The sequence below is a fragment of the Ammospiza nelsoni genome, chromosome 1, assembly GCF_027579445.1.
Source record: "Ammospiza nelsoni isolate bAmmNel1 chromosome 1, bAmmNel1.pri, whole genome shotgun sequence".
Lineage (NCBI taxonomy): Eukaryota > Metazoa > Chordata > Aves > Passeriformes > Passerellidae > Ammospiza > Ammospiza nelsoni.
Genome location: NC_080633.1, coordinates 3,263,342 through 3,290,054, shown reverse-complemented (window position 1 = coordinate 3,290,054; position 26,713 = coordinate 3,263,342). Strand labels below are relative to the sequence as shown.

The window sequence follows — 26,713 nt, the reverse complement described above, 5'->3', positions numbered from 1 at the left end:
AAGAAAAATAAACCACATCATCAAAAACAATTCAGAGGCTGCATCTTGAATCCTTCCAAAATTCCCCACAAGTGAATTATCACATTGATCATCAGAAAAAAAAATAGGTTGTGGGTTTTTTTTTCCTAAGGAAATGGAGAGAAATTCTGATTTTTTTTTTCAGCAGCTCTGGGTTGCTCTCCCTCCTGCGAGCGAGCACAGAATAAGGCTGGGTGCAGATCTGTGCAATGGTCCTGGAGAGCTCCAGCCTGCCCCACGAGGCCATGAATGCCCAGGAATGCCTCCCTGAGGATGGGCTTTGCTCACTGTGTCCCTCTGTGCCCTCCCTGCAGGCGTCCGGCACGCGGCCCGAGTGCAGCATCATGCAGGAGATCGAGGAGGAGCGCAGCCAGTGCCTGGCCGAGCTCGCCTGGGACAACCACACCGCAGGTATGGCAACGCTTCTGTCCCTCCCTGCCAGCACACCCACCTCCCTCAGCCTCACAGCTGCCTTGTCCCGGCCATTTCCCAGCCCTTCTGCTGCTGCAGCAAGGATTCCTCCAGCTGCTCTTCAGCAGGGAGAGAAGTAGGTGCTTCCAAAGCCAGCCAGGAGTTCCAGCAGCTCTGCAGGTTCCCTTGCAGCCTCCTGGCTGGGAATGCCTGACTGAGGTGTTCCAGTGGGTTTAATCACAGTGGTCCACAGTGATGGTGGTCACAGGGGTCTTAGGATGAGGGAAGAGACGTAGATCTGACTCCATGTTACAGAAAGCTTGATTAATTATTTTATGATGTATATTAGATTGAAACTATACTAAAGAATAGAAGGAAAAGTTTCATCTCAGAAGGCTGGCTAAGAATAGAATAGGAAAGAATGATAACAAAGGCAGCTGCCTCAGACTCTCTGTCCGAGCCAGCTGACTGTGATTGGCCATTAATTCTGAACATCTACATGAGACCAATCACAGATGCACCTGTTGCATTCCACAGCAGCAGACAATTATTGTTTACACCCCTGAGGCCTCTCAGCTTCTCAGGAGTTAAAAATCTTAAGGAAAGATTTTTAATGAAAAGATGTCTGCGACAGTCCACCTCCTTGAACTGGAATTTTTCCAATTTTTCCTTGGGAGCAGAAAGCCTAAAATTCTTCCAGGCCTCGGATAACTTCAAGAGAAGTCATTGTGACCATCTCCTTTGATTGAACTGCCCGCCCTTCCCTATGCCAAAATTGCTCCTGTCCTCATGGTGGAGCAGAGGATGCTCCAAGGCTGTGAAGTATTTCTGCAGTTGGGACAGGCAGCTGAGATCCTCTCCTTGTCCATGGAGCACTCACCACACTGAGAAATCCCCCTGGAAGGGACTCCATTCTCCTTAACCCTCTTCCTGCTTCAATGGTCAGAAAAGGAGGGAGGTTTTGGTGCTGCCCCATCCCATCCCATCCCATCCCATCCCACCCTGTCCTGCAGCAGAGCTGTCAGAACCCCAAATTAAGGCATCCACTTGGATCTCTCCCCCTCCAAATGCCTCTCTCAAGTTACCAACCCCACATCTGCCAGTATAAGGTGAGTAGGAACCTAGATGAGACTGCCAGAATCCAAAAAAAAAAAAAAAAAAGGGATCATTTTTTGCTGGGAAGATGAATCTGAAATCCTGGTTGAGATTTTCATCCCTCCTCCCAAAAGAGGGAAAAGTGGAAGAGGAAAGTCTCCACTGGCAATGATTGCAGCCAGGCCACAGAGTGAAGGACTGCTCTGATGGAGCAGAATTCTGGGACAAGCTGATCCCAGGAGGAGCTTCCTGGATGCCAGGAAGGCTTTTGGCCCCTGCTTTTATCTGCTGAGGGATGCTTGTCTTTGATTAGGAAGCTGTTTCAAGTGTCTTTGTACATTTAAATGGAATCTTTTGAAGAAATGTTCTTCTGGAATCCAGTAAAGGGAGAACTCAGGGTGGATAAAAACCTTCATCTGAAAGCCAGCTAAATGCTTAATTTAGTTTTCATGGATATTTAAAGAAATTTAATTAAATACAATACATTAAAAGGAGAATAAATAGTTGAAGTGATGGTGCTTTTTCTGCTTTTCCAAAGTGGTTTTTTCTCATTGGAAACTATAATCCACAACAGCTCTTTTTTTTCTTTCTTCTTTTTTCTTTCTTTTTTTTCTCTCTTTTTTTCTTCCTTTTTTTTTTTTTTTTCTTTCTTTGTTTATTTTTTTTTCTTTCTTTTCTTTTCTTTCTTTTTTTTTCCCTGTAACAACAGAATTTAATTATTGGAAATATTTTTCCCAATTCTGAAGTAAAGACACACGGCCACGTTGCAAGTCATTAATGCCCAAAGCCAGTACATAGAAATCCTTTGGAGAGGTTTTTTCCCTGAAATGCTGAAATGTTGGACTGCATCATTCCCTGGAATGCTGAAATACTGGACTGGGAAAAATCTCCACTAGTCATTTCTGATGAATTGGATTGATTCAGAAATTGCAGATTTAAGCACAGGAAAATGGTTTTGTCCGTGAATACAGTACTGGAACTGGAATGACAAAGGAGAATGGCTTCCAACTGAAAGAGAGCAGGTTTAGATTGGATAATAGGAAGAAATTCTTTCCTGTGAGGGTGGTGAGGCCTGACACAGGTTTCCAGATGTCAGGAAAATTAATCCACAAACACCAGAGGTTTATGTCCAAAAAGGAGAGAGAGGAGTCCTTTTTGGCCTTATTCTAATAAAGGGAGAGGCCATGGGGCATTCTCCTGGTGTCTCTCAAACTTTTGGAGAACACAGCCTCCTTTTTATCCCAATTTCCCACCTGCTCTTCCCTCTCGCTTTCCCCATTGGCTGAGGTACTTGAGAGGTTCAGACTCCCTGATACCAAAGATTTCCCTCTAATGTATAACCCTCCCTTTTAACTTTTAATTCTTATGGAATTTAGGGGTTTTTCTTCCCCATTGTTTCTTTCATCTTTCAGTGTTTAATTTCATTTATCAGCAAAGCTTAAGATGATTTGTAAAAGCAAATATCTTTTTCCATTCCTCAGCCAGTGGAATCCTTCCCATTGTTTCTTTTCTCTCTCAGTGCTGGTTTTATCCACCAGCAGACCCACAGCTTGTTTGGAAAGACAAATCCATCATTCCTCTCATAGAGAAGCTGCGGCTGCTCCATCCCTGGAAGTGTCCAAGGCCAGGTTGGATGGAGCTTGGAACAATCTGGGACAGTGGAAGGTGTCCCTGCCCATGGAAGGAGATGATTTTAAGGTCCCTTCCTTTGTGGAATGCATTTGGCATCCATTTACCCCAAAACATCAGCAGGTGTTTAGGAGCTCAATACCTGAATTTATTATCCAGACATTCACAACTGCCCTGGAGGCAACAGAAAAAAGCAGAATTGTTGGCTCTTAAATGGGTGATGTGGATGAATGTGTGGAGAACTCTGTTAAATGCTGTGTGCACAGACAATTTCCAAGTGCCTACATAGGATGTGTTTCCCCTTCAGACTGTTCACAGAATGTGAGCACAAGTAGGTCAAAGAAGATGTTTTTTTTCTGGAGTGGGGCCCCATAACTCAATAAATGTGCCTGAGCTGTAAAATCAAACTTTGAACTTTGATGGGTGGGGGCAAGGGGGGAGTTTGCTGGAGAGAAATCTCATGAAGGTGATGATATGAGATCCTATGAAGGTGATGACTGTTTCATCTGAGTGTTGCTGGAAAGAGTAATCCTAGTAAAATTCTGAGGAAAAACATGATTTTAACTCAGTTCCATTCTCCTGTTCAGGGGGATGGAACTAGGTTAAAATCACGTTTTTCCTGGAAAATTGGATGGAAAATTGAGGCTCCCTGTGATCTGCAGTGTTACACTTTGATTTATGGCCAGGTGGTTGTGTTGCCTTCTTCGCTTCCCACACCTTTTCAGGAAAAGGAGAACCACTTGAGGTTTAACGAGTGTTTTATTATCCTTTCTAATCAAAAGAGTGGAAATAAACACAGTGTCTCGGTACATTCTGGAAAGAAAGCTCTGTTTAGGAGCCATTATCAATGGTATTGATCAGAGGGGCTTAATCACAGCTGTAATTTGATGTGTCAGGCAGATTAGTCACTTGTTAAGAGCACTTGATGGTGCTGAGGTTGATCACTGGCTGGGGCTGAGCAGGTGGATTTCCACTGATAAACAACAGTGACCTTCTTAACCCTTTTTTTTTTTTTTTTCTTCAAACACCCACCCCTTCCTCACAGGGGCTGAACATGCATCAAATCCAGGTTTCTTTTCAGATTAAATTTCTGCCATCCCTAGAAGTGTCCAAAGCCAGGCTGGAGGGGGCTTGGAGCAACCTGGGAAGGTGACCCTGCCCATGGCAAGGGATTGGAAGGAGATGATCCATGTAAATCTATTCCCTTTTAGGAGAATGATTCATTATTTGTGGATTTACCCATATTTTAGGAAGTTTGACAATTGGACTCGATAATTTTAAAGGTCTCTTCCAACCCTGATGATTCTGTGATTCTACAGCCCAGGGGTCACTAAATGTTGCCTAACTCTGATGAGGAGAAGTTTATTTAATTTGTTTTCTCTCGGGGTCTCTCGCTGCTCAGAGTGACCCTGAGATGTGTCACAAAGTCTCTTTTCCCAGCCTGGTGGTTAAAGAAGGAGTCAGAGCTCTTCATTTCTCGGTCTCAAGGTTGTTTATTGTTCCTTATCTATAAAATTTTTTCTCCTGTCCATCTGAGGTCCATCCAGCAGGACAGTTCCAGGCACTCTGCCTGCCCCCAGGGCACTGTTATGTCTTTATACTAAAAACTACGTGTACAATATTTACAATTACTTTCCAATACCTATCACCTGTGTTAGACAGTGAGCTTCTACTCTAAACCAATCCAAAAGTGCCACCATCACAGCAGAAGATGGAGGCCAAGAAGAAGAAGGAGAAAGGCTGGACACGTCCAGATCCCTCCATCTTGCCCCCTGAACCCCCATTCTAAAAACCCCAAAAATCTATTTTTCACCCCGTGATAAATTCACTGTCATTCTGCTTATACTTTTGTGGCTTGTAATTCTCCATATAAGGTCGGTAATTGTTTTTTCCAAGGGCTCAGTCAAAGGCACAGGGTGTTGGGCTCTGTGCCAAGGTCTCTGAGCCCCCTGGGCTGGGTCTTGAGTCCTCCATGGCAGCCAGAGGAGTTTCCTGGGTTCCCACAGTTTTCCATCACAGGAAAGGCTGCAGAGGATGCAGCGAGGGGGAAGTCCACAGGGAAAAGCAGTTGGAGCTGGCCGAGTGTACAGAGGAGAACCAAACAGCACGAAGATCAAAGTCTGGGCTTTTAAGGAAGTTTGTTACCGTCAGAGGACACCCAGCAGCCTCTCTGCAGGTGTGCAGGAAGGAGAGTTTTATGGACTTCATGGCAGAGCTTGCCCAGTTTGCGGGAGGGTGTGTGGGGTGCAGTTGTGTTGCAGGACAGAGCTGGATTTGGTGAGCAGGACTGGCCTTGCACTCCCCTGCCCTGGTGTTCTTTCCATGCTGAAATAACTGGCAAAGACATCAAATGTGTGAGAAATGGCCACTCACTTTTCATAGTTCAGGAAGGTTTATTAAACCTTAGCAAAAATACAACAGAAGGATGAATAAAGAAAAAAGGCTATGGCACTGGGAGCAAAAGATTTTCCCTGCCATGTGCTCAGCCCCCTCACAATCGAGGTTTTCCCTGTTTAACCCTTTGACCCCTCCCAAAGTTCTGTCCATCAACCCCTTCTTTGCTGTCCAGTGGTGGAGATCCCTTCCTCAAATCCTGATTTGGAGGTCAGGTGTTCCATAGTGACAAGCCAGCCCTCCCAGATGTGCCAACTCCAGCTGTCCCTTGATAAACCACGTGGTATGTACAACATAACTACAAATCTATACACTTTTCTTAACCTATATCCATGATATTTGTCCATTAATTCTGAGAGTCAGTCATCACATTACTCATCTAGCACAAATGCAATAGTACAACATAACCATAAATCTATAAAACATTTCTTAACCTATATCCGTGATATTTGTCCATTAATTGTGAGAGTCAATCATTGCATTACTCATCTATCACAAATACAATATGTGATTCAACACAGGAGTGGGTTCTTTGCCACTAAAATCAGGAATAGGTCGACAGAGACCAGATTTACATGGACACACAGCCATGGCATGGGAATGACTTTTAGCAAGGGATTTTCACCTGGTTTTGGGTATCCCTGGTGTGTTCTGGCCAGGTGTAGCAGCTCTTTCAGGATGTGATGGATCCTGTTCAGATTGTCTTGCCTGTTGTCAAAATATTTAAAATTTAAATATTTAAAATCTTAGTGAGCAGCTCAAGTGTGTAGGAAAAAAAAACATATTTCACAGAAAATCTCTGTGCTGGTGTTCAGTGGCTTGGAGGGGATTTGGCCAGCTGAGGTGAAATCATGGCAAGGGAGTGGAACAAGATGACCTTTAAAGGTCTCTTTCAACCCAAACTATTCCACCATTCTGTGTTTCAGAAGGGAGGAATGCAATCCCAGCCTCACTGAAAATTGGGATTCAGCTGCAGGTGCTTTTTGCAGGATATATGTGTGCAGCACAGTGGCTGCTCAGCTGACAATGCACTGAGCAGCAGGAGGGAAGCTCTCCCAAGGGCTGGAAGAAGAGGATTTCCTTCCCAGAATCACAGACAGAGGCAAATCCCTCTCTCTGGTGAGCTCCTGATGCCTGCAAGGCAGGAATCACCACTTTCACTTGCCTCTTTTATGTCATGCACAAAGGAGTATTTCTGCTTTGTTTTTGGTTTGTTGTTTTATTTTTTTGGAGAAAGCTTCGCTTCTCCACGGTTTTAATTTACAAACAGTTCAGCTTAAACCGAAGCACACAAATTAAATGATAATAAATTTTAAAGAGTAGCCTTCTCTTTTTTTAAAAAAGGCAGGAAAATCAATCAGGTCTAGGTCGGCTGGCTCAGCTCATTATCTGTTTATCCCATTATTGCTAATTAATTTGCTCTGCAATCAGATACTCTTTCAGAAGCAGCAGAGTTATTTAGGGGATAACAGCTGAATAAGGAACCATGACTCGTGTCTGGGTGGGATGAGCAGCTCTGGAGACCAAGACATGCAGGGAGCATGGCCTTTGTGGAATCACAGAGTCATGGAGTGGTTTGGGTTGGAAGGGACCTTAAAGATCATCTCCTTCCAATCTCCTTAAAGATATTCTCCTTTCAATCCCCTTTCCATGGGCAGGGACACCTTCCACTATCCCAGGTTGCCCCAAGCCCCATCCAACCTGGCCTGATACCCCTAGTCCTTCAATGCTGCAATTTTTGGTTGCTCTCTAAGCCTGTCTGTCTTGGAAACATAACAAAACCCAACAAAAAAAGCCTGGAAAATGGAAAACACAGGAAAAATAGTGGCATTACCCCTCTCAATGTCTGTTCACATCTGCTACCTTGCACGTGCCTCACACCTGTGAGATAGAGATGAGTTCTGCAAGGTCATCATCACCATTGTGGCATGGAAAAAAATCCAGGTGGGAAATGGCCCATGTTGTTTAAACTCTGAATATTGCTTTTGCTGCTCCACAGTGAAGGCTGGCTAAAAAAAGCCAAATTTGGAGGCTGGGGGGGTCTCTGTCAGTCCCCCCCTAAAGAAGTCAAATCAAGTTTGATGGGAGGAGAAGCAGTGAACATATGGAAATTAAAAATCAAGCTGGAAAAAAACATTGATGAAGTTTAAATTAGGAGCCTGTTTATTCATCACCATCTGTTTATAGTGCAGCAAGATAAGAAATAATTAATAGTTCCTTGCTTGGAAAAGTTCAAGTGAATTCTCACCTCCCCGTTTCACAAGCCCTCTTGGGGCAGATGAGGTGTCAATGGGATTTGTGGGGCAATCCTGTTATCAGCAGCTCTCCAGGTGCTGGAGAAGGCTGATCCAGCTCAAAATTCCAGAAAGTGCCCAAAGCAGGGTGGGGAAATCTGTGGATGTGGCACTTGAGGATGTGCATCAGCGGTGAACATGGTGGTGCTGAGCTGGTGGTTGGATTTGGTGACCTTAGGGATATTTCCCAACCTCAAAGCTTCTGTGATTCTGTCATTTCGGAGCAGTGTAGAGCTCTCATAAGCCTTGTACCACATCTATCAGCCTCTTAAAAAATCCTGGGACAACAGGAATGACATTACATGGCAGCTGCTGGTCTGCTAAATCAAACCTCTGTCAACATACTCAAAAAACCCCAATTTAGCTCAGTCTAAAACATGTTTGAACTTGGTGGTCTCTCTAAAGGAAGAAGGACCTGCTGGGCTTTTTGCCACATTCTCTTCTATAAATTTTTAATTTATTTTTTTCCTGTTATTCCAGCTTAAGTGATACAAAGGGCCTCTTAGTTTCATTCTTGCTCTGACCAGCAGCACTGGACAATTCCCACATGTGGCATCAGTCCCCTCCATTCCTTCACAGGGTGGCCTCTCTTACAACATCAGAAAATTCAGCCATGGGACTTGAAAACCTTAAACCCCAGACTCTCATGCAAGACCAGTACCAAAGTCAAGCTCCCTTTTATTTAACAGGAAATTTTCTCCCAATTCTTTGGCAATGATCAAGATACACCTAAATAGGACAGGTCCTTCCAAATGGTCTTCCTTCACCATTCCCTCATCTCCCTGGGACTCTTCCCAAACACCTTCATGCTGCAGCTCTTACAGAGGTGGAACCTATTCCCTGAAAATTCAAAATAGAAATCTGCCATGGGTTTTTCAGAGGAGAACTTTTGCAGATTCTGTGGGAAATCTGGCCCCTGAAACATGAGGGAGGAGCAGCAATGTCACAGTGGTAAAACCAGCCCTACACTTTGGTGTTGGCTGATCCAGCCTGAAGCTGCTCTTCCAGACCAGTAGTTTCTTTCTGAGAAAACAATAATCAGCAAAATTTCCTTAAAAATGGTTCTTTTTCTGTCCATCCTTGCTCCATGGACACACCGCCATGGCATGGGAATGACTTTTGGCGAGGGATTTTCACTTGGTTTTGGGTTTCTCTGGTGTGTTCTGGCCAGGTGTAGGCAGCTCTTTCAGGATGTGATGGATCCTGTTCAGATTGTCTTGCCTGTTGTCAAGATATTTAAAATTAAGGGATATTTAAACATTTAAAATCTTAATGAGCAGCTCAGATGTGTAGGAAAAAAAACATATTCACAGAAAATCTCTGTGCTGGTGTTCAGTGGCTTGGAGGGGATTTGGCCTGCTGAGGTGAAATCATGGCAAGGGAGTGGAACAAGGTGACCTTTAAAGGTCCCTTTCAACCCAAACTATTCCACCATTCTGTATTTCAGAAGGGAGGAATGCAATCCCAGCCTCACTGAAAATTGGGATTTATCACCAGGTGCTTGGGATTGGGATTTAGCTCCAGCTCTCCAGTGAGCACTGCTAATTCCCAGTTGAATTTTAGTGATTCAGTGGTGAACAGAGTGATGCTGGGTTAACTCTTGGCCTCAATGACTTCAAAATGTTTTTCCAACCTCAGCAATTCCCTGTTTCCAACAGTGGTCCCTCAGTTGCTTGTGTGAGCCCACTCACCCACCAAAACCAGGATGAAATTCCAGCACAGACCCACACAGCACCTCATCACCTCCCTGCTTTTCACCTTAACCTCACCTTTCCACAGATATTAACATGTCCACACATCTGTTTTCTGCCTTAAAACACAGCAGGGGTGGAGGCTTTGCCTTGGTTTTGCTGTTGCTGATTCCTGGCTGGAATTTCTCTAATGACAGCAGGGTTTGTTTGATTTGGGAACAGCTGTCCCAGGGTTTGTCAGGATTAGCAGCCGCTTAAGTGGACATAAATTTATGCTGGAAAAGGCATTTTAATTTGGAGAGTGTGCCACACTTAAATGCCAGCAGAAGTTTTGGCTCCTTTTTTTTAAAAACATGGAATAATAGATAAATGCACACAGCCATGCAAAGGTTTTAGAAATAAGGAAGAAGTGGCATTGTTGCAATGGAAAATAAATTCCAAGTATTTTCAAAGCTCTAGATAGTTAATAATTTAATCTGGAGCTCAGATTAAATCCATCTGTGCAGAAGTTTTGTTTCTGACAGCAGCCTGTGTTTATCCCTCTCAAATCCCATGAGATTTCTGGTTAAAAAGATTCTCCTTCCTCAACTTTTCTTTTAGTTTTTCTGATAATATTGACTTTATCAGAGCACTTTCATGATGGTCTCCACCCTTTCTACCTGGGGAATATTGTGAGGTTGGGAAAAGCATTCCTAGAGGTTGAGCCACTCATCTTCACAATGAATTTCTCTCTGGAGATGCCAATATGGGAAAATCCATCTAGGAAAGGTCCCTACATTCAAAGTCTGATTGTGTGTATATCCAGTTGTGTACAACTGGTGGCAGAGCAGAGGGATTTGAGTGAGGAAGCCCTGGAACAATCCTTTAAGCACACTCTGTCTCAGAGCATGCAGATCTTGTTCAGAGGCTGCTGAGGAGATAAGTCATGGTTTTGGCAACACCCTGTGTAAACCTTCTTAAATCTTGGATCTTTTCTTTCAGTTTACGTGTTCTGGAGCTAGGCAGAAGGGCTCAGCTCACAAATTTGATTTATGAAAAGGAGGGATTAAATAAGTTGAGTGTTTATTTAGTTTGTTGGTTAAAAAAGGCTGAAAGATTACAAGCTTTTTTTTTTTTTAAATAAATTATTTCCCAATAGATGTTGTTGATGGAAAATTTCAAGATTTTTATGCTTAAAAATCACCCTCCAGCAACAGTCACTGGTGATTTCTTTCATGTTGATTAGACTGACTCAGTCTGGGGGCTTTAAGGTGAGGTTTCCTTCTTATGTCTTCGGGTCAAATTTCTCCAAACATTTAGGAAGAAATTTATTTTTTAATATATTACTGTTGAGTGCTTGGACAGCTTCTACTTGCAGAAGTATAAACCAGTTTTTATAGTAAATAATGGATTTCTTTTTACAGAATCAGGGAGTTGTTAAGGTGGAAAAGTCCTTTAAGATCATTTCTTGTGGGAAAAATGAAATTTCAGACTTGCCACAGATATTGAGGCAAAGTCCAAAGCAAACTCTTTTCACTTATCCTGAACTTTGGGATCATTTTTGCTTTCTGTGATTGCTTTTCTGCTGAACTGGAGCTGCAAATCCCTCGGTGGGCGATGAGCAGAGGAGCACCAGAGCATCAGCAGAGCTCAGGGGTGGTGGGAAGGAGATGCCACCATGCCACGGGTCACAGCCTGGCAGGACTGTGGTTTTCCCCAGCTGCTGGGATTCTCTGTCGCATCCTGCCTGCAGAGCAGGCAGCACAACAAGCAAAAAATTACCCAAATTAAACACAAAAGCTGTGGGAAGCTGGAAGGGGAGCTCTGATGGGGTTGCTGCAGAGCACTCTGTCAGTGGTGATACGAATAAAAAAATTAAAAATGCGATGAGATGGAGCTGGGGGAAGGAGAGGTGCCCAAAGGATGCTGGAATTTGAGTGGGATTGAGGACCGGAGGGCACAGCAGTGACTTTTTCAGGGAAAGGAGGGAGGATGCATTTAGTGACACCTCAGAGCCAAACTAACACCAGTCAAACCCAATCTGTCACAGAAAAATAGGGTAAAACCCTACTCTGCAAGCCCAGGAAAGGATGGGGTGGAATTAAACCCACCAAGGATACCAGGGAGAAATGACAGGGAGCTGTTTCTATGCTGGAAGCTGCTGAATAGGCTGGGACACTTCAGTTTGAAAAAGAGATGCCCGAGGAGGGATGTTAAAGAGGATTTTATGGGTTTTCTCCCCAGGGAAAGGGATGCTGTGGTTAGGCTGTGAATATTTCTGTCTTTGTAAAAGAACTGAGCAGTTCCTAGTGAAAGCAGCAGTGAGCACGTTCAAAGCGAATTCAGAAAAGAATAGAATTTTTCTGCCAGTGGACACTTAAATCATTCAACACTTTGGCTCAGGAGGTTGTGAACTCTAAAGATTTTCCTAGATTCAGAATCTAAATCCAATTGCAATTAATTTACAGGAGTTATGGGAGAAAAAGAATCTGTGGTATTTTTTATTATTACATACAACTTTCAAATAGAAAATTATCCTCAATTGGGAGGTCTCTGTTCTCTGGAGTCTGTGGTGGCCCAGAGGTTTTCCTGGAGGGTGGGCACGGGAGGTTGTGAATTCTAAAAATTTTCCTGTGCTCTGAATCAAAATTCAACTGCATTTATTTACAAGATTTATGGGATAAAAGGAATCTATCTATGATATTTTTTATTATTTCATACAACTTTTAAATAGAAAATTGATAAATGTCACCCCGTGGCTATTTACAGGTTCAAAATGAATTCAGAAACAGATAGAATTTTTCTGTCAGTGGGCACTTAAATTGTGCAGCGCCTTGGCACAGGAAGTTGTGAGTTCTAAAGATTTTCCTAGGTTCAGAATCAAAATCCAAATTGCATTTAATTTACAAGATTTATGGCAGAAAAAGAATGTATCTAAGATATTTTTTATTATTACATATAACTTCTAAATAGAAAATTCTCCCTCATTTGGGAGGTCTCTGGTGGCAGTGGTGACCCAGTGGTTTTCCTTGGTGGTGGGCGCGGGAGGTTGTGAATTCTAAAAATTTTCCTAAATTCTGAATGAAAATTCACCTGCATTTAATTTACAAAATTTATGGCAGAAAAAGAATCTATCTATGATATTTTTTTATTGTTTCATACAACTTTTAAATAGAACATCATCCCTCATTTGGGAGGTCTCTGCTCTCTGGAATCTGTGGTGGCAGAGGTGAGCCAGGGGTTTTCCTGGGTGGTGGGCACGGGAGATTGTGAATTCCAAAAATTTTCCTGAGTTCAGGATCAAAACTGCATTTAATTTACAAAATTTGTGGCATAAAAAGAATCTATCTGTGATATTTTTTTTTTATTGTTTCATACAACTTTTAAATAAAAAATCATCCCTCATTTGGGAGGTCTCTGCTCTCTGTGGTGGCAGAGGTGACCAAGGGCTCATGGTGGGTTTTCCTGCACTGAGATTAAATTCAAACTCATGGGTGGTGCTGAGTTCTGGATTGGTGCAGGCACCATCTTCTGGGGTCTGTTCCCTTAGGTGAGGGAGAATCAGAGCTCAGCTGGGACAGGGAGATGGATGCTGTGATAATTGGCTGTAATGAGATGCTTTTAACGAGGCAAGCCACAAGGCTGGGTCTGTCAGGGGGACAATAAATGTCACCCCGCGGCTGTTTACAGTGCTGAGAGCTTGGAAGCTGCCTGCTGGTGTGAAACTGGAGTGAAAATGAGATTTTATTGCAGCACAGCAGGCTGTGGTGGTGCCCTGGGATGGCTCAGCCTGGCTTAGCTGATCTGTGCCTTTGCCCTGCTGTTACCCCTGAGGGTGCCGAGAGCTCCTGAGGTACCCCAGGGCTCAGATGGGCCTCCCTGCATCTGAACGGGGATTCCAAGAGCAAAATGTGGGGGAATGTCTTCCACAAGAGACCTGGAGTGACCCCAAGCGTTAGGGAGAATTTGGTGGGAGGGTTTGGAGGGTAGAGTTGGGCTTGATGCCCTTGGAAGTCTTTTCCAGCCTGAATAATTCTATGATTTAGTGAAAGACTGATGTGCTCAAAGGGTTTTTCCCTGAGCTGGGAGTTCTCTTGGCTTCAGAGAGTACCAGCCTGCTGCCATTCATCTCTTTGCTCAGCCAGACCAAGTCCCATCTCAGGGCTGTGCCAAAGCTCTGGAATTCATCTTTATTCATGAGGGAAAGTCATTCTCTGCTGCTTCCTAGGTAAGCTTTGACCACAGCTTGCTGTGAGCGTAGATATGAATCCAATAAATGGGTTTTTAATGCTCCAGTCTGCCAGTTCTGCAAGCCAGGGTGAGAATTGACCTGTTTTCTGTTTATTAACCTTTCAAAGGGAGAGGAAATGAGAGCTCTTGTGTCACTGTGTTTCTTGCAGCTACTTCTGGGCCAGAATCTCCTAGAGGAGGGCTCTGAGTGAGGCTGGGGCAGCCCTTGGCTTGCTGGTGGGGTATTTGGCTTGCAGAGAGGAAGGCTGAGCAGCTGGATTGAGGGATCTGAGCTCCAGCTTCTTTAGAGGAGTGAAGGATTTCTCCCTGCAGCCCTTCAGGAGATATTCAGCTCCAGAGAGCACCTCAGGGTCTGGCAAGGAAGGGCAGGGCAAAGCTGAGGGTGTGTGAGTCACAGTTAAAATAATTAAAATGGGGGAAAAACCCTCTTCTTTTAAAAATTTTTATTTAATTTTTAAAGTTTATTTTTGTAATGACAAGTCATTATAAAAAATAAACTATCCTTAATTGGATAAACTGTCCAATTAAGAAATGACACCTAAATTATTTTTAATTTAACCCAATAACCAACCACTAGTGGCTTCAATGGGGACTTTTTATCCAATTACACAAAACCACCCAAACCTATGAAGAAGAAGAAGGAGGAGAAGGAGAAGGACCAGCCTCCACCCCAAAACCTCCATCTTCCTTTATATCCATTACTATATTCTAAACCCTCAAACTCTGAGTTTCCCACCCTGTGGTATCACACACTTCTATCCAAACTCCACACCCACAATCCCAGTTCTGTCATTCCATTCTGGAAGCTTCTCCAGGGCCTCAGGTCAGTGCAGTGTTCTCCTGGGGGTCAGTGCCTGGCAGCACAGAAATCTGAAATTCTCAGCAGCCAATTCCAACAATATCCTAACCCTGACTTTAAAAACTGCACCTATGACACCCAGAGAGGTGCTAAATGCTGCTGGCTTGGAAAAGCCACACATTTATTTTTATACAGCTCCTCCAGATTCACCTGGCATCCTTCCCAAAGCACAGCACAGCCTCTAGCAGTGTGCATCCCCTGGTTTTCGGGACAGGCAGGTGAGCAGAGCAGTTGTTTTGATAGAAATGGAGAGTAGGTGTGTTTATAACTCATTGCCACTTGCTGCGCTGGGTGAGGATTGATAAATACTTTTGTATCCTCCCTGCAGACACTGAGTGGAAGGTAGAACACAACGATTATATTATATTATATTATATTATATTATATTATATTATATTATATTATATTATATTATATTATATTATATTATATTATATTATATTATATTATATTATATTATATTATATTACATTACATTATATTACATTATATTATATTACATTGTATTACATGATATTATTATATTACTGATTAATTAAGTAATTAATTAATTGGGAAGCACTGATCAATCCCCAAACATGATGTGATCAAGCCACACTTGTCCTCTTTTCTGCATCCAAGTGATGCCACAGAGAAGGAGGGATTTCCTTCTTTCAAGGCACCGTGCAGCTCTTTCTGCCCTCAGATGGAGTTTTACCTTCCAAGCCCCCAGTCCCAGCAGTTTTCCAAGATAAAATCTGTCACCATGATATTTTATGAAAAATCCCTTTGCCAGGATTTTTCTCCTGAGAAGCCTCAGAGGAAAAGAAATACAATAATTATCTGCTGCTGTGGAATGCAACAGGTGCATCTGTGATTGGTCCATGTTGGTTGTTTTTAATTAATGACCAATCACAGTCAGCTGGCTCAGACTCTGGTCAGTCACAAGATGTTATTATCCTTCTTTTCTATTCCTTTCAAGCCTTCTGATGAAATCCTTTCTTCTATTCTTTTAGGATAGTTATAATACGTAATTTTCTTTTAATATAATATATATCTTAAAATAATAAATCATCCTTCTGAAACATGGAGTCAAGATTCTCATCTCTTCCCTCATCCTGGGACCCCTGTGAACCCCACCACAAAAGTCTATCAGTTTGGGAGGAAGAAAACCATTTTCTGGAAGGCTCTTTGCTAAATGTTGTCTGTGTGCTGGGTCAGATGAAAGGGCACAAAGCTTTACCTGAACTTGTGATGAGATCATTACAGCACTGGACTGTGCATGCAAAGCATTTTGCAGGTGTCAACCTTCGATTGTTCCTATTCTTTAAACTCCAGTTATTCTCTTCTATTCACTAAAAATTACTGATTTTCCTGAACTGCAGATAATTAGCACAAGAAAGACACAGAACAGGGTGCCCAGGGAAGCTGTGGCTGCCCCTGGGTCCCTGGAAGTGTCCCAGGCCAGGCTGGATGGGGCTGGGAGCAGTCTGGGACAGTGGCAGGGATTTGGAATGAGATGATCTTTAGGGTCCCTTCCCACCCGAACCATTCCAAGATTTGCTGATTCTCACAGGCAAAGCCAGAGTTCTGCTTTCCATTCCCTTCTTTATTTATTGCAGAAATATTTTCAGCATGTCTGGGACAGCAATGAGGAAGATTAGTGTGGTAAGAGCTATCAGGCAGGCGCAGGGTGTGTTTACAGAAGCAATAATTTGTATAAAATACACTTTATGTGTCTTGCAAGGCCAGTTTCACTTTCCTTTTATCAGGAAAAAAAAAAGCTTTTTATACAAAAGTGAGCACCTAAAAGCTTTCTTCACACATCACAGGTGGTGCTGAAAAATGTCAACAGAGAAAAAGATACAGATCACCAAAACTCTCAGAGTGCATAATTCAGGGCATTTAAAAAGCCATCTGATGCTATCAGGTAGCTTTTATTTTGTATTATAACCTATCATGAGGTAATGGCTGCACTCCAATTTATTGCACTTGGTGGAGGAAAAGATTGCAGAACACGAAATATTCCACCATGGAATTATTTTCCATGGAATATTTAATATCCTGCCCCTGTTGGAGCTGCTGGCTCTTTGGTGGGAGATAAGTGTGAGCTGTGGGAGCTGAGCTGGGCACCTGATACCCGGACCTGAAACCTGACTTTTAATGAGCTCTGCACGGAGGAGATGCCATCAGTTATTCCCTTTTTCAGGCTCTGATAAACTCAGCTCAGGACTTCATTATTTAAAAAGTTCAGTTTGTTCAGGGAAGAAGAGGGGAGGAAAAACCTGTAAGATCACTTTGAAAGCCAGCTAAGGGTTCTTTTTCAGCTTCAAAGCATTTCTGTGTGCTCTCTATTGATCTGAGACAGATCTGCCTGGTGATGACAACCAGCCCTTTCCTTAGCTCAGGGAGTACAAGATGATTTAAAGGAGGAATTTGGGTGTAATTACCAACAAGTGCAGCCTGACAGGGGTTCTCATCGGCACTTGAGGAGTATTTCCTCAACATTTTGTCACCACTTTGTTCCTCACACCCCAGACTCCCCTGTGGGGCTGGTGACCTCAACAGCTCTGAGTCACATTTGGGGGAGTGTTTCCATCTGATGTGCTGTTAAATGTTAGATAACATTTATTGTGGGACAAATAACTGAGAGCAGAGGTGCTGGAAGCAGGGAGCTCTGCTGACAAGCCCATCCATCTCACCCAGGCAGCAACTGAAGTGCCTGGCTCTTGGAAATACAAAGCAGGGGGGAAAATGTCAAAATTCTGCTAAGAACTCTAAAATGGTGACATATCAATGTAAAAATGTGTTTGAGTCCTTTTTTGTTTTTTAATTCAAACCTGCCAGCTCCTTTGGCTTCATCATTAACATTACATGATCCAACAGTGCAGCATGCATGGGGTGTTATTAATGCCTTTTGAGAAATAAAAGGGCAAAATCAAAACATTAGAAATCTGTGGAAAGGGCATGGTATTTTTCTTCTGATTCTACCCAGAAAATCTTCAGCAATGCCTCATTTTGACAAACCCCTGTGTTTTCTCCCTGTGTTGGTTATTTCATCATTCCCAGACTGGATGTGCCACCTTCCCTCACTCCTCTCCTGGTCACAGCACTGTCCCTGCTCAGCCTCTGTCACGGACAGATTTTATGAAAAATCCTTTTGTTAGGATTTTTTCTCCTGAGAAGCTGAGAGGCCTCAGGAACAAAATGCAAACAATGGTTATCTGCTGCTGTGGAATGCAACAGGTGCATCTGGGATTGGTCTCGTGTGGTTGTTTCTAATTAATGGCCAATCACAGCCCAGCTGTCCCGACTGTCTCGGTCAGTGACAAGCCTTTGTTATCATTCCTTTTCTATTCTTAGCCAGCCTTCTGATGAAACCCTTTCTTCTATTCTTTTAGTATAGTTTTAATGTAATATATATCATAAAATAATAAATCAGCCTTCTGAAACATGGAGTCAGATCCTCATCTCTTGCCTCATCCTGAGACCCCTGTGAACACCACCACAAGCCTCCAGAAGTGTTCTGTGTTTCCCTTTTAAAGAAGAAAACTGCTTCTGGTGAAGGCATTTTGGTCCTTGACCCCTTGATTGTCACCCGTGTCCCCTTCCTGCTGTGAGAGCTGCACAATCACTGCAGTGGAGAGGAAAAGATGATGGCATTTGGGGGAAACACAGAAGGAAAGGGACAATGTCTCACAGGTTCAGATCAGGTGTTTTACTGCATCAAGGGCAAGGAAGAGAGATATTTAATTAGGAATTTCTGCCTTTTTAATCTAGGAGGAGAAGACACTGTTCTTGTATCAAGCCTGATTTGCCATTTTTTTCTTTTTTTTTTTTTTTTTTTTTTTTGGCCCTTATATGCAGTTCTATCCATACTGATTTCTGGAAAATTACAGTGCTGAATTTTAGGAACCGGGGGAGCTAAAAGCTGTGGGCTTAAAGGAAATATTCAGCAGGGTTTCATTCCAAAAGGTGTCTGTGCTGGGGTGAGGGGCTCTACACACCTTTGCAGAGCTGTTCTGCTGCATCCAGTACTCCTGAGTGCTGCAGCATCTGCTTTTGTCTCTTCCCCAGGCTGCAGGAGGCAGTGGGACAACATCACATGCTGGCCTGAAGCAGAGGTGGGAGAAGTCGTGGTACGGCCATGCCCCAAGTACTTCAGGTTCCTGACCTCCTACCTGGGTAAGCAAATCCCAAATCTGCTCCACAGCTTCACTCCCAGGGGGGCTTCTCATCATTCCACGGGGGGAACATCTCAATAATGAGGGAGAAACCAGCTCTTAGCATGAGGTTGTCGCCACATTTCTCTTCACAGAGAAAAGCAAGGCACAATTCTCCCCAAAAATATTTCTGAGATTCACGTTCTCTGAACCTCAGAGAAAGTAAAAACAATATTTATGTCACTTGCTGTGCCTGTGTTTGTGCAAAAGCAGAATGCAATATGGAGATTGTTTACCCACAGTGATGGTCTTTTGGTTCTTTGGCCGGTCAGGGCCAAGTGTGTAGCCACATTTCTCTTCACAGAGAAAAGCGAGGCACAATTCTCCCCAAGAATATTTCTGGGTTTCACATTCTCTGAATCTCAGAGAAAGGAAAACCAATTCTTATTTGCTGTGCCTGTGTTTGTGCAAAAGTAGAATGCAATATGGAAATTGTTGGTGTTTTGGTTCCTTGGCCTGTCAGGGCCAAGTGTGTAACCCCACATTTCTCTTCACAGAGAAAAGCAAGGCACAATTCTTCCCAAGAATATTTTTATGTCATTTTCTGTGCCTGTTGTGCCAAAGTAGAATGCAATATGGAGACTGTTCACCCACAGTGATGGTGTTTTGTTCCTTGGCCTATCAGGGCCAGGTGTGTGTGTGTGTCAGGACTGTGGGCTGACAGTCATGAAATTCTGTGCAATGTGTGCAGAGCTGAGTGCTTGGCAGATTCACTTTAGATGTAATGTAATATAATACAGAATAATATAGTATAATAAAATAATTAATCAGCCTTCTGATATCAATGGAGTCCTCATCATCATTCCTCCCTGCCGTGGGGGTTGTCCTGTTTGGATATGAGGTGAAGGAGGTTTCCAAGCCATTCATGAATTCCCAAACATCAAAACATCCTCCCTGCACGTGCAGCAGCACTGCTGTGCACCACAGGGATGCAAAAATGGCTCCTGGTGAAATCCAATAATATGGATGTTGTGCAGTGAAAATTGAATCAACCTGTGGGACAGTTGTGTTTGTTGTGCAAAATGAGCAGTTTAACACAATCATTTATTAAGTCTCTGACAGAAAATGAACAAGCTGGAACTGGATGTAATAAATTTGGGGTTTTTTTTTCTGCTGGAATGACAAATCTGACCACAGGCCAAGGAATTAACCTGACAAATAATGGGCAGGGGAGGCTAATGGAGGAGGTAGCTTAACTCACTGCTCAGGGTGTTCTGAGAAGCTTTAGTTTAAAACTCAGGTCCCAAGGGGCCGTGCAGCAAGAGGGCTGATTGTGCCTCCTGGTAATGTACAGTTATTTTTCACTATTTTTATTGTGGAAGCCCTGAAGGCCTTAACAGAGAATTAAGTTCTTTTGCACTGGAGATCCTGTATTGAGCTGACCCTCCATTTTTAAAGCCTGTAGTGCAAACACACAGGATAAATTAGGAATGGGGTTAGGGAGACAATATCACCCCTGTTCAACAGGCCTGGGCACTTCGTTCATTAACCAACATGTGCTGATTAGATGACTTGCCCAAGATTACACCAAAATTCTTTGCAGGCACAGAAAGGAAATTAAAAATCCCTGGAGTCCTCTCCTGCAGATTCTTGGCTCCTTTTTTTCTGTCAGGGTCGGGATTAAATGTGTGAGATGGTATTTCTTGTTGGGACTCAGATGTTTATCAGTTCTTATCTCTGTCACACTCTCACAAACCCTGAGTTCTGCAGCACTTCACTCCAACAAACTAAAAATGGAGCCCCATCTCTCTCTCTACAAGGCCTTTGAAGGATCAACTGCCCAATTAACAAATGACACCTCAATTATTTTTACTTTTAACCCAATAACCAACCACACATGGCTGCCATGGGGACTTTTTATCCAATTACACAAAACCACCCAAACCCATGGAGAAGAAGGTGAAGAAGGGAAGGAGAAGGAGAAGGAGAAGGAGAAGGAGAAGGAGAAGGAGAAGGAGAAGGAGAAGGAGAAGGAGAAGGAGAAGGAGAAGGAGAAGGAGAAGGAGAAGGAGAAGGAGAAGGAGAAGGAGAAGGAGAAGGAGAAGGAGAAGGAGAAGGAGAAGGAGGAGTAGCCTCCACCCCAAACCTCCATCTTGCTTTATACCCATTACTGTATTCTAAACCCTTAAACTCTGAGTTTCCCACCCTGTGATATCACACACTTCTATCCAAACTCCACACCCACAATCCCAGTTCTGTCATTCCATTTTGGAAGCTTCTCCACGGCCTCAGGTCAGTGCAGTGTTCTCTTGGGGGCCAGTGCCTGGCAGCACAGAAATCTGAAATTCTCAGCAGCCAATTCCAACAGTATTCTAGCCCTGAGTTCCTCATTTCCAAAATTCCCTGGTAGCTCATTATTCCTGTGTCAACACCCAGGGAGAAGAGGCAGAAGCTGCTGTGATATCATATCTTGCAGGACAAGACCCCTGTGCATGGGATCAGTTGTGTGTAGCAATTTCCTGCTGTTCCTGCTCTCTGCCCTCCCCTGAGCACAGCGTTCACTCACTGGGTTTTATATAGCAGCAGAGTTAGTAAAACACCAAGAAAAATCTCTTTAAAATGCCTTTTAGTACATTATCTCACCAGAGCTGAGTGATGAGGAGAATATAGTGTATATTTGATTTTATATAAAGGTCAAGCAGTGGAACAGACTGCCCAGGGAAGTGCTGGATTCATTGTCCAGGGAAGTGTTCAAAAATGGGAATGTGGTTTAGTGTGGACCTGGCAGTGTCAGGTTAATGGTTGGACTTGATGTTCTTAGAGGCCTTTTTAAACCTCAGTGCCTGTCTCTGAGCTGGTTTTATGGTCAGAGATGAAGATCAGGTTTTTAGATCTGGTTTTTAGATTCCCACTCCAGGATGAGTTTAATACCATCCATAAACCACATATTTCTCTCCATTTGCAATCAAAATATTGCAGAGTGGCTCTGGCAGATGGGAATGTCTTCCAACAGGATTGAATTCCACCTCAGCAGAGCGCCAACACAACAACTGATGCCATTCCCAAAGCAGAAGCAGCAGCTTTGATTCTCTCTGATTCACTTTGCACACAACCATCAACAAACCGGGAAAGCACTGATGGTCTCAAATAAAGGGAGGGGAAGATTGCCTCCTGTTTTATAGGATTTGCTGCAAAATTAATGCCATTAAATGTTGTGAAGCAGCTCTTCCTTTGTAGCAGTGAGTGTCATTGAGCAGCTTTCAAGGAACTCAGTCATCTGGGTAATGTTTGTGTCGTACTCTTTGATCCCTTTGTAGGAACAGGGAAGCTTTTATCAAGTTGTGAGCCAGAGAAAATCTTTTTAATGTGTTTATAGCAGGAAAAGAGTTAAATACCAGGGAACAAAGAGTTAATGTGATTTTCCTGCCTCATGGAGAATAAGCTGTTCAAATGACTAATATCCCATCTCATGGTTAATAAAGGATAAAATGTCTTGTGGCATTTTAAAACCTTAAACTGTCCTGATGTCATTTGACATTAATTTTTTATGGCATTCACAGATCCAGAAAATTTTCATTATTTCATGACGTTCATCGGTGCCATGTGAGGGAGATGGATGAAAATATTTTTGGCACCTTTCATTATTAAAGTGCATTGCTTTCCACCCCCTGACCAGGGTGTTCCAGCTCTCTTTCCACACGTGGAAGATGACATTTGTAATAGGGATTTATGTCCCACAGTTTCTCCAAAAGCAAATTGTCCGCCATGCACAAATTAAATTAGCACTGACAGGTTTTAAGCTTCAGCTCTGAGATTAATTGACCTAAGGGGTGGGGATGGGCACAGCCAAGCTCTGGAATCCCACTCAGAGAGGTGAGATCCATCTGAGTTTTGGGCTTGCCAAACTCCTTTTTCCCTTGGGTGTTTTAAATTTATTTCCCCTCTCCTTTCCCCTCCTTCGTGAGCACTTTTTATTCTGCATTGCTTCTGAAACTGGAGCAAAAATTGAATAAAATGAGGATAGGGATGAGCAGAGAGCAGCAGATGAGCAGAAGACAACACCATCTCTCTAAAGAACCCCAAAATGAACCATACCCATTATTTATTTGCTACAAATGGTCATTAAAATACCCAAGAAGTCGAGTGTGGTTTTTTTGGAGTTCTCTTTACTGAGAGCCCTTGACCTGCTCAGGTTCTCTGCTCTACACATGTGCCTTCATATCAGAAAGGCAAAATTACCTGGAGCAAAGGAGGATCAGAGAGGGCATCGCCATCCCTGGAAATGTTCAAAAACGTGTGGATGTGGCACTTGGGGACGTGGTTTGATGGATGTGTAGGGTTAATGGTTGGACTTGATCTTTTAGAGGGCTTTTCCAACCTAAACCATTCTATGATTCCATTATTTATTTGCACCTGAGGTTTCACAATACTTGTCCACACTCCTCTGAAGGATTGGTGCTACACCTCCACCTCTACCCAAAAATGTGCATCTTTTTTTCCTAAATGTTTCCTGGAACTCTGTAATTGCAGGATCAAAAGATCTAATGAGAATTTTTTCCTATAATTTGACAGCTCTGTTTTTAGGGTGAAAAAACAGTTTCCAAAAGGTGCCTAATCTCCTAATCAAGGGGAACATTGTTATTGTTAAGAAAGGGGGAATTATCTGTAATAAGGATCAGGATCTTCACTCTTAGAAGTGAAATATACAGGAAGGGGAAAGTAAAATAAGGCAAAATGGAGTTTTGCCACAAAAACAGGGTGCAGGAAGTTTCAGGGCACTGGACATGTGGCAGCAATATCTGCAGGCCAAGTGATGTGAAAAACAAGAAAGGGAGAAAATCAAGTTAAAAAATTAAGGCTCTACTATGACATGAAGCTATTAAATACAAAAATATAAAATAACAATAAACAGTGGGCAGAAATTGTACTGAAGGAATGATATTGTGAGACCACAACTGAGGCAGAGGAAGCAAATTGGGAAATTATCCTGTCATGACTTTCCCCATAAGTTTTTCCCAGGCCCAAGCACTTCAGCATCCAGCTAAGTGAAAGCTGTCTGCAAGTCCCAAGTGTTCCCCAGGAACAGTGGGGCAGATCAATAATAAAAATGAAAGCAGAGATGTGCCAGTGGGCTCAGCAGTGTCTCAGGAATGGTAAATAATAGAAATGTTACTGCTTTAATAGTTTCTGCTTGAAAAAATCGATTTATGTCCATGGAATATAGTGCTAGAGAAGCAGGAGTGATTGCTGGGCAATCAGTCACCACCTTCCCCTCTGCTTTAGAAGTTGTTACAGAAAAGGGCAAGGAAAGCAAGAGGGGGGCAAAACCCAACACCCCTGAGCCATGATTGACCTCAGATCTCTTTGTCTGAATTCAAACTCCCATTAAAAGCCAATAAGAGGGTTTTTTTCCACGAAGATCAAAGAGATAAAACTTCACCTGTAACATGAACTTTCAGACGTGTCTCAGAGTTTGAAGGGTGTGTTTGAAACAGATGAGAGGCAGAATGAAATTAAGTAGGAGAAAAAAAAATTGAGAGCAAGACAACAGCTCTGTGCATTTATTCAGTTCATGTGTTCAGTGATTTAACTCCCACCCAGATCAAACACCTCTGATAAAGAAAATGTTCTGGTTTTATCTCTGCTCCACAAACCCCTCCCTTTTCTTCTGCTGTGTCATGAATAAATCATGGCAGGAAATTCCTCTCAGTGACAGCAAGGAGGTCTCATGGGAGGTTGGAGCTGGGTTTTAGGGCCCCTTCCGACCCAAATAATTCCTTGATGATTTCATGATTCTGAATTGAGACAAGATTTGCTTGTGCAGCTTCCATCCTTGAAGGATTCCAAGAATATCCAAAAGGCATCTGGTCATGCCTAAATTTTAGGTGACCACACCTGAGCAGGGGTTTGGGGCCAGATGATCTCCAGAGGTCCCTTCCAACCTCAGCCATTCTGGGATGCTACGAAAGCAGGAACTGAGCTCTTGCAAGGCAAAATGAGGTTATTATTAAAACAAATGGGAGTTAGTTGTGGCTTTTTCAACTTTTTTTAAATGGAAAACCTCACCTCATTGCTTTTAGGAACAGTCATGCCACTTTGACGTTGATAAAATTAAATACAAACCCCACAGAAAAACCCAGATTAATTCATGGCTTTAACTAATACCATGAGAATGAGGGGACTCTGCTCTCACCAGGGACTTTCCTCTTCTTTTTCCAAAGCACAGAGGAGAGCCTGGAGCACAAACTTCAGGCACTGGGATGCTTCCCATCTCTCAGTGAATCTCCTCAACTCTGCATTGCTAAATACATGTAATTATAAACCCCTGGTCTCCTTTCTCATTAAATATCCAGGAGTACAGTTTGAAAATTTTAACTCCAGTCTGATAGGAAATGGGAATATTTGGGAAATCCAGTGGGCTTTGAAAGGCTGGAGATAAATTCCAAGTACAGAAAGTTTGTGTTTTCTGCTTCTGTCATTTTCAATGTACTCCATTGGTGCTTATTTTAGGGAGAACTTGTGTTACAGAAATTGCTGAGAAACAGCTCTGGAAAAGGGCAAATACAACTTCTGGTGCTTTGAAAATTTTGCTTTTCCATTGACAAATAATTAGACTTTATGACCAAAGTCTGGAAAAAACAAGAGCCAGTGAGACCACAAAAAATGTCTGATTTTTATCAGGGATCTGCAGCAGAGCTGGGATTTGACATTGGAACATAAAAATCTTTGTGATACTTCAGTCTAACCTGAGCCTGTGAACCTCAGAGGAAGGCTAAGCTTGTGAGGCACTTTCCCAAATTTTATGCTCATTTTCAGTATAGAAAGTGATATTTTAAATAGCAGTAAGTAGAAATGTTACTTGGTCTGAGGACAGACATCATCCATTACTTGAGGCAAATTGTTGTGTGATCAAATCTTTATTTTCTAATCTTTTACTTTTTGTACCTCTCAGACGTCAGGTGAACATGAGAGGTTTTAGAAAGGTGCCTTGTATCACAACATGTGTGTGAATTTCCACATCTAAAGGTGACATGAGCTGCAAAGGGTAGCAGGAAAAATTCTCTGGGAAGTTTCCCTAAACTCTTCCTCTGTTTCCCTAAAATCACAGTAATTTTTATAATTAGTTTTTTAATCCCACGGATGCTTTGTCATTGATTTTCCTTCTACCTTGGTTTCCACATCTGCTAAAGCATTGGGACAATTTCTGTAGGTATTGAGAGAGGTGAGAATTTTTAAATAATCATAAAATTGTGAGGAAGTGCAATTGAAAAGAAGAAACAGGAGAAAAATAAGCTGAAAGAAGCACACCTTAGCTCACTGAGAATAAGAAACAAAGATTGAAAACCACCGTGAAATCTTAAGCCATCCCCAAACAGAGTTTTGAGCAGGAAATGGGAAGCAGGGAAGTTCAGATAATGGGATCCATTGTAACAAAGAAGAAATAACAGAAATTGCATAACTCAGAAAAGCTGAAAGCACCCAACAGTCGTGTCCTTGATTTGTTTGCACAAGATCCTTTATGATCCTGATATGAACCCTGGTGGAAAGAACTGCAAACAGTGGCCATGCAGGGAAAGCCTGGGCCAGCAGCCCATGGAAAAATGAAGAAAAGCACCTTTGAGAGCCCTCCCTGTGGGATTCGCAGTCTCCGAACCTGAGAGAAGCAGAGAAAAGAGTGATTTTCCAAAAAAAAACCAAATCCTATCTCATCTACTGCTCCTGTGTTTTGGAACACGTTGAATGTGTTGGAAGATTGTTTACCTGAAGGAATTTGCTTGATTGGATTCTGGTGTGAGTGTTTTGTTTCCTTGACCCATCTCTGCAAGCTGTGTCCTGATGGTTGGTCAGGAGATTTGGTTGAGTTGGGTGCTTGTGCAGTTTCAGTTTAGATGTAGTGTAATATAGTATAGAATAATAATATAATGAGGTAATTAATTATCCTTCTGAATC

The 26,713-nt window shown here is 42.7% G+C and overlaps 1 protein-coding gene across 1 annotated transcript in view; it reads left to right on the top strand.

Annotated features, from left to right (window-relative positions):
• Window positions 1-227: 227 nt before the first annotated feature.
• The window catches only part of VIPR1 (vasoactive intestinal peptide receptor 1), a 75,636-nt gene continuing 49,150 nt past the window's right edge, over window positions 228-26,713 (top strand). Inside the window, exons 1-2 of the mRNA XM_059483469.1 lie at window positions 228-429; window positions 18,678-18,785. Of these exons, the coding sequence (XP_059339452.1) occupies window positions 228-429; window positions 18,678-18,785 (310 nt within the window). The remainder of the gene's footprint in view (window positions 430-18,677; window positions 18,786-26,713) is intronic.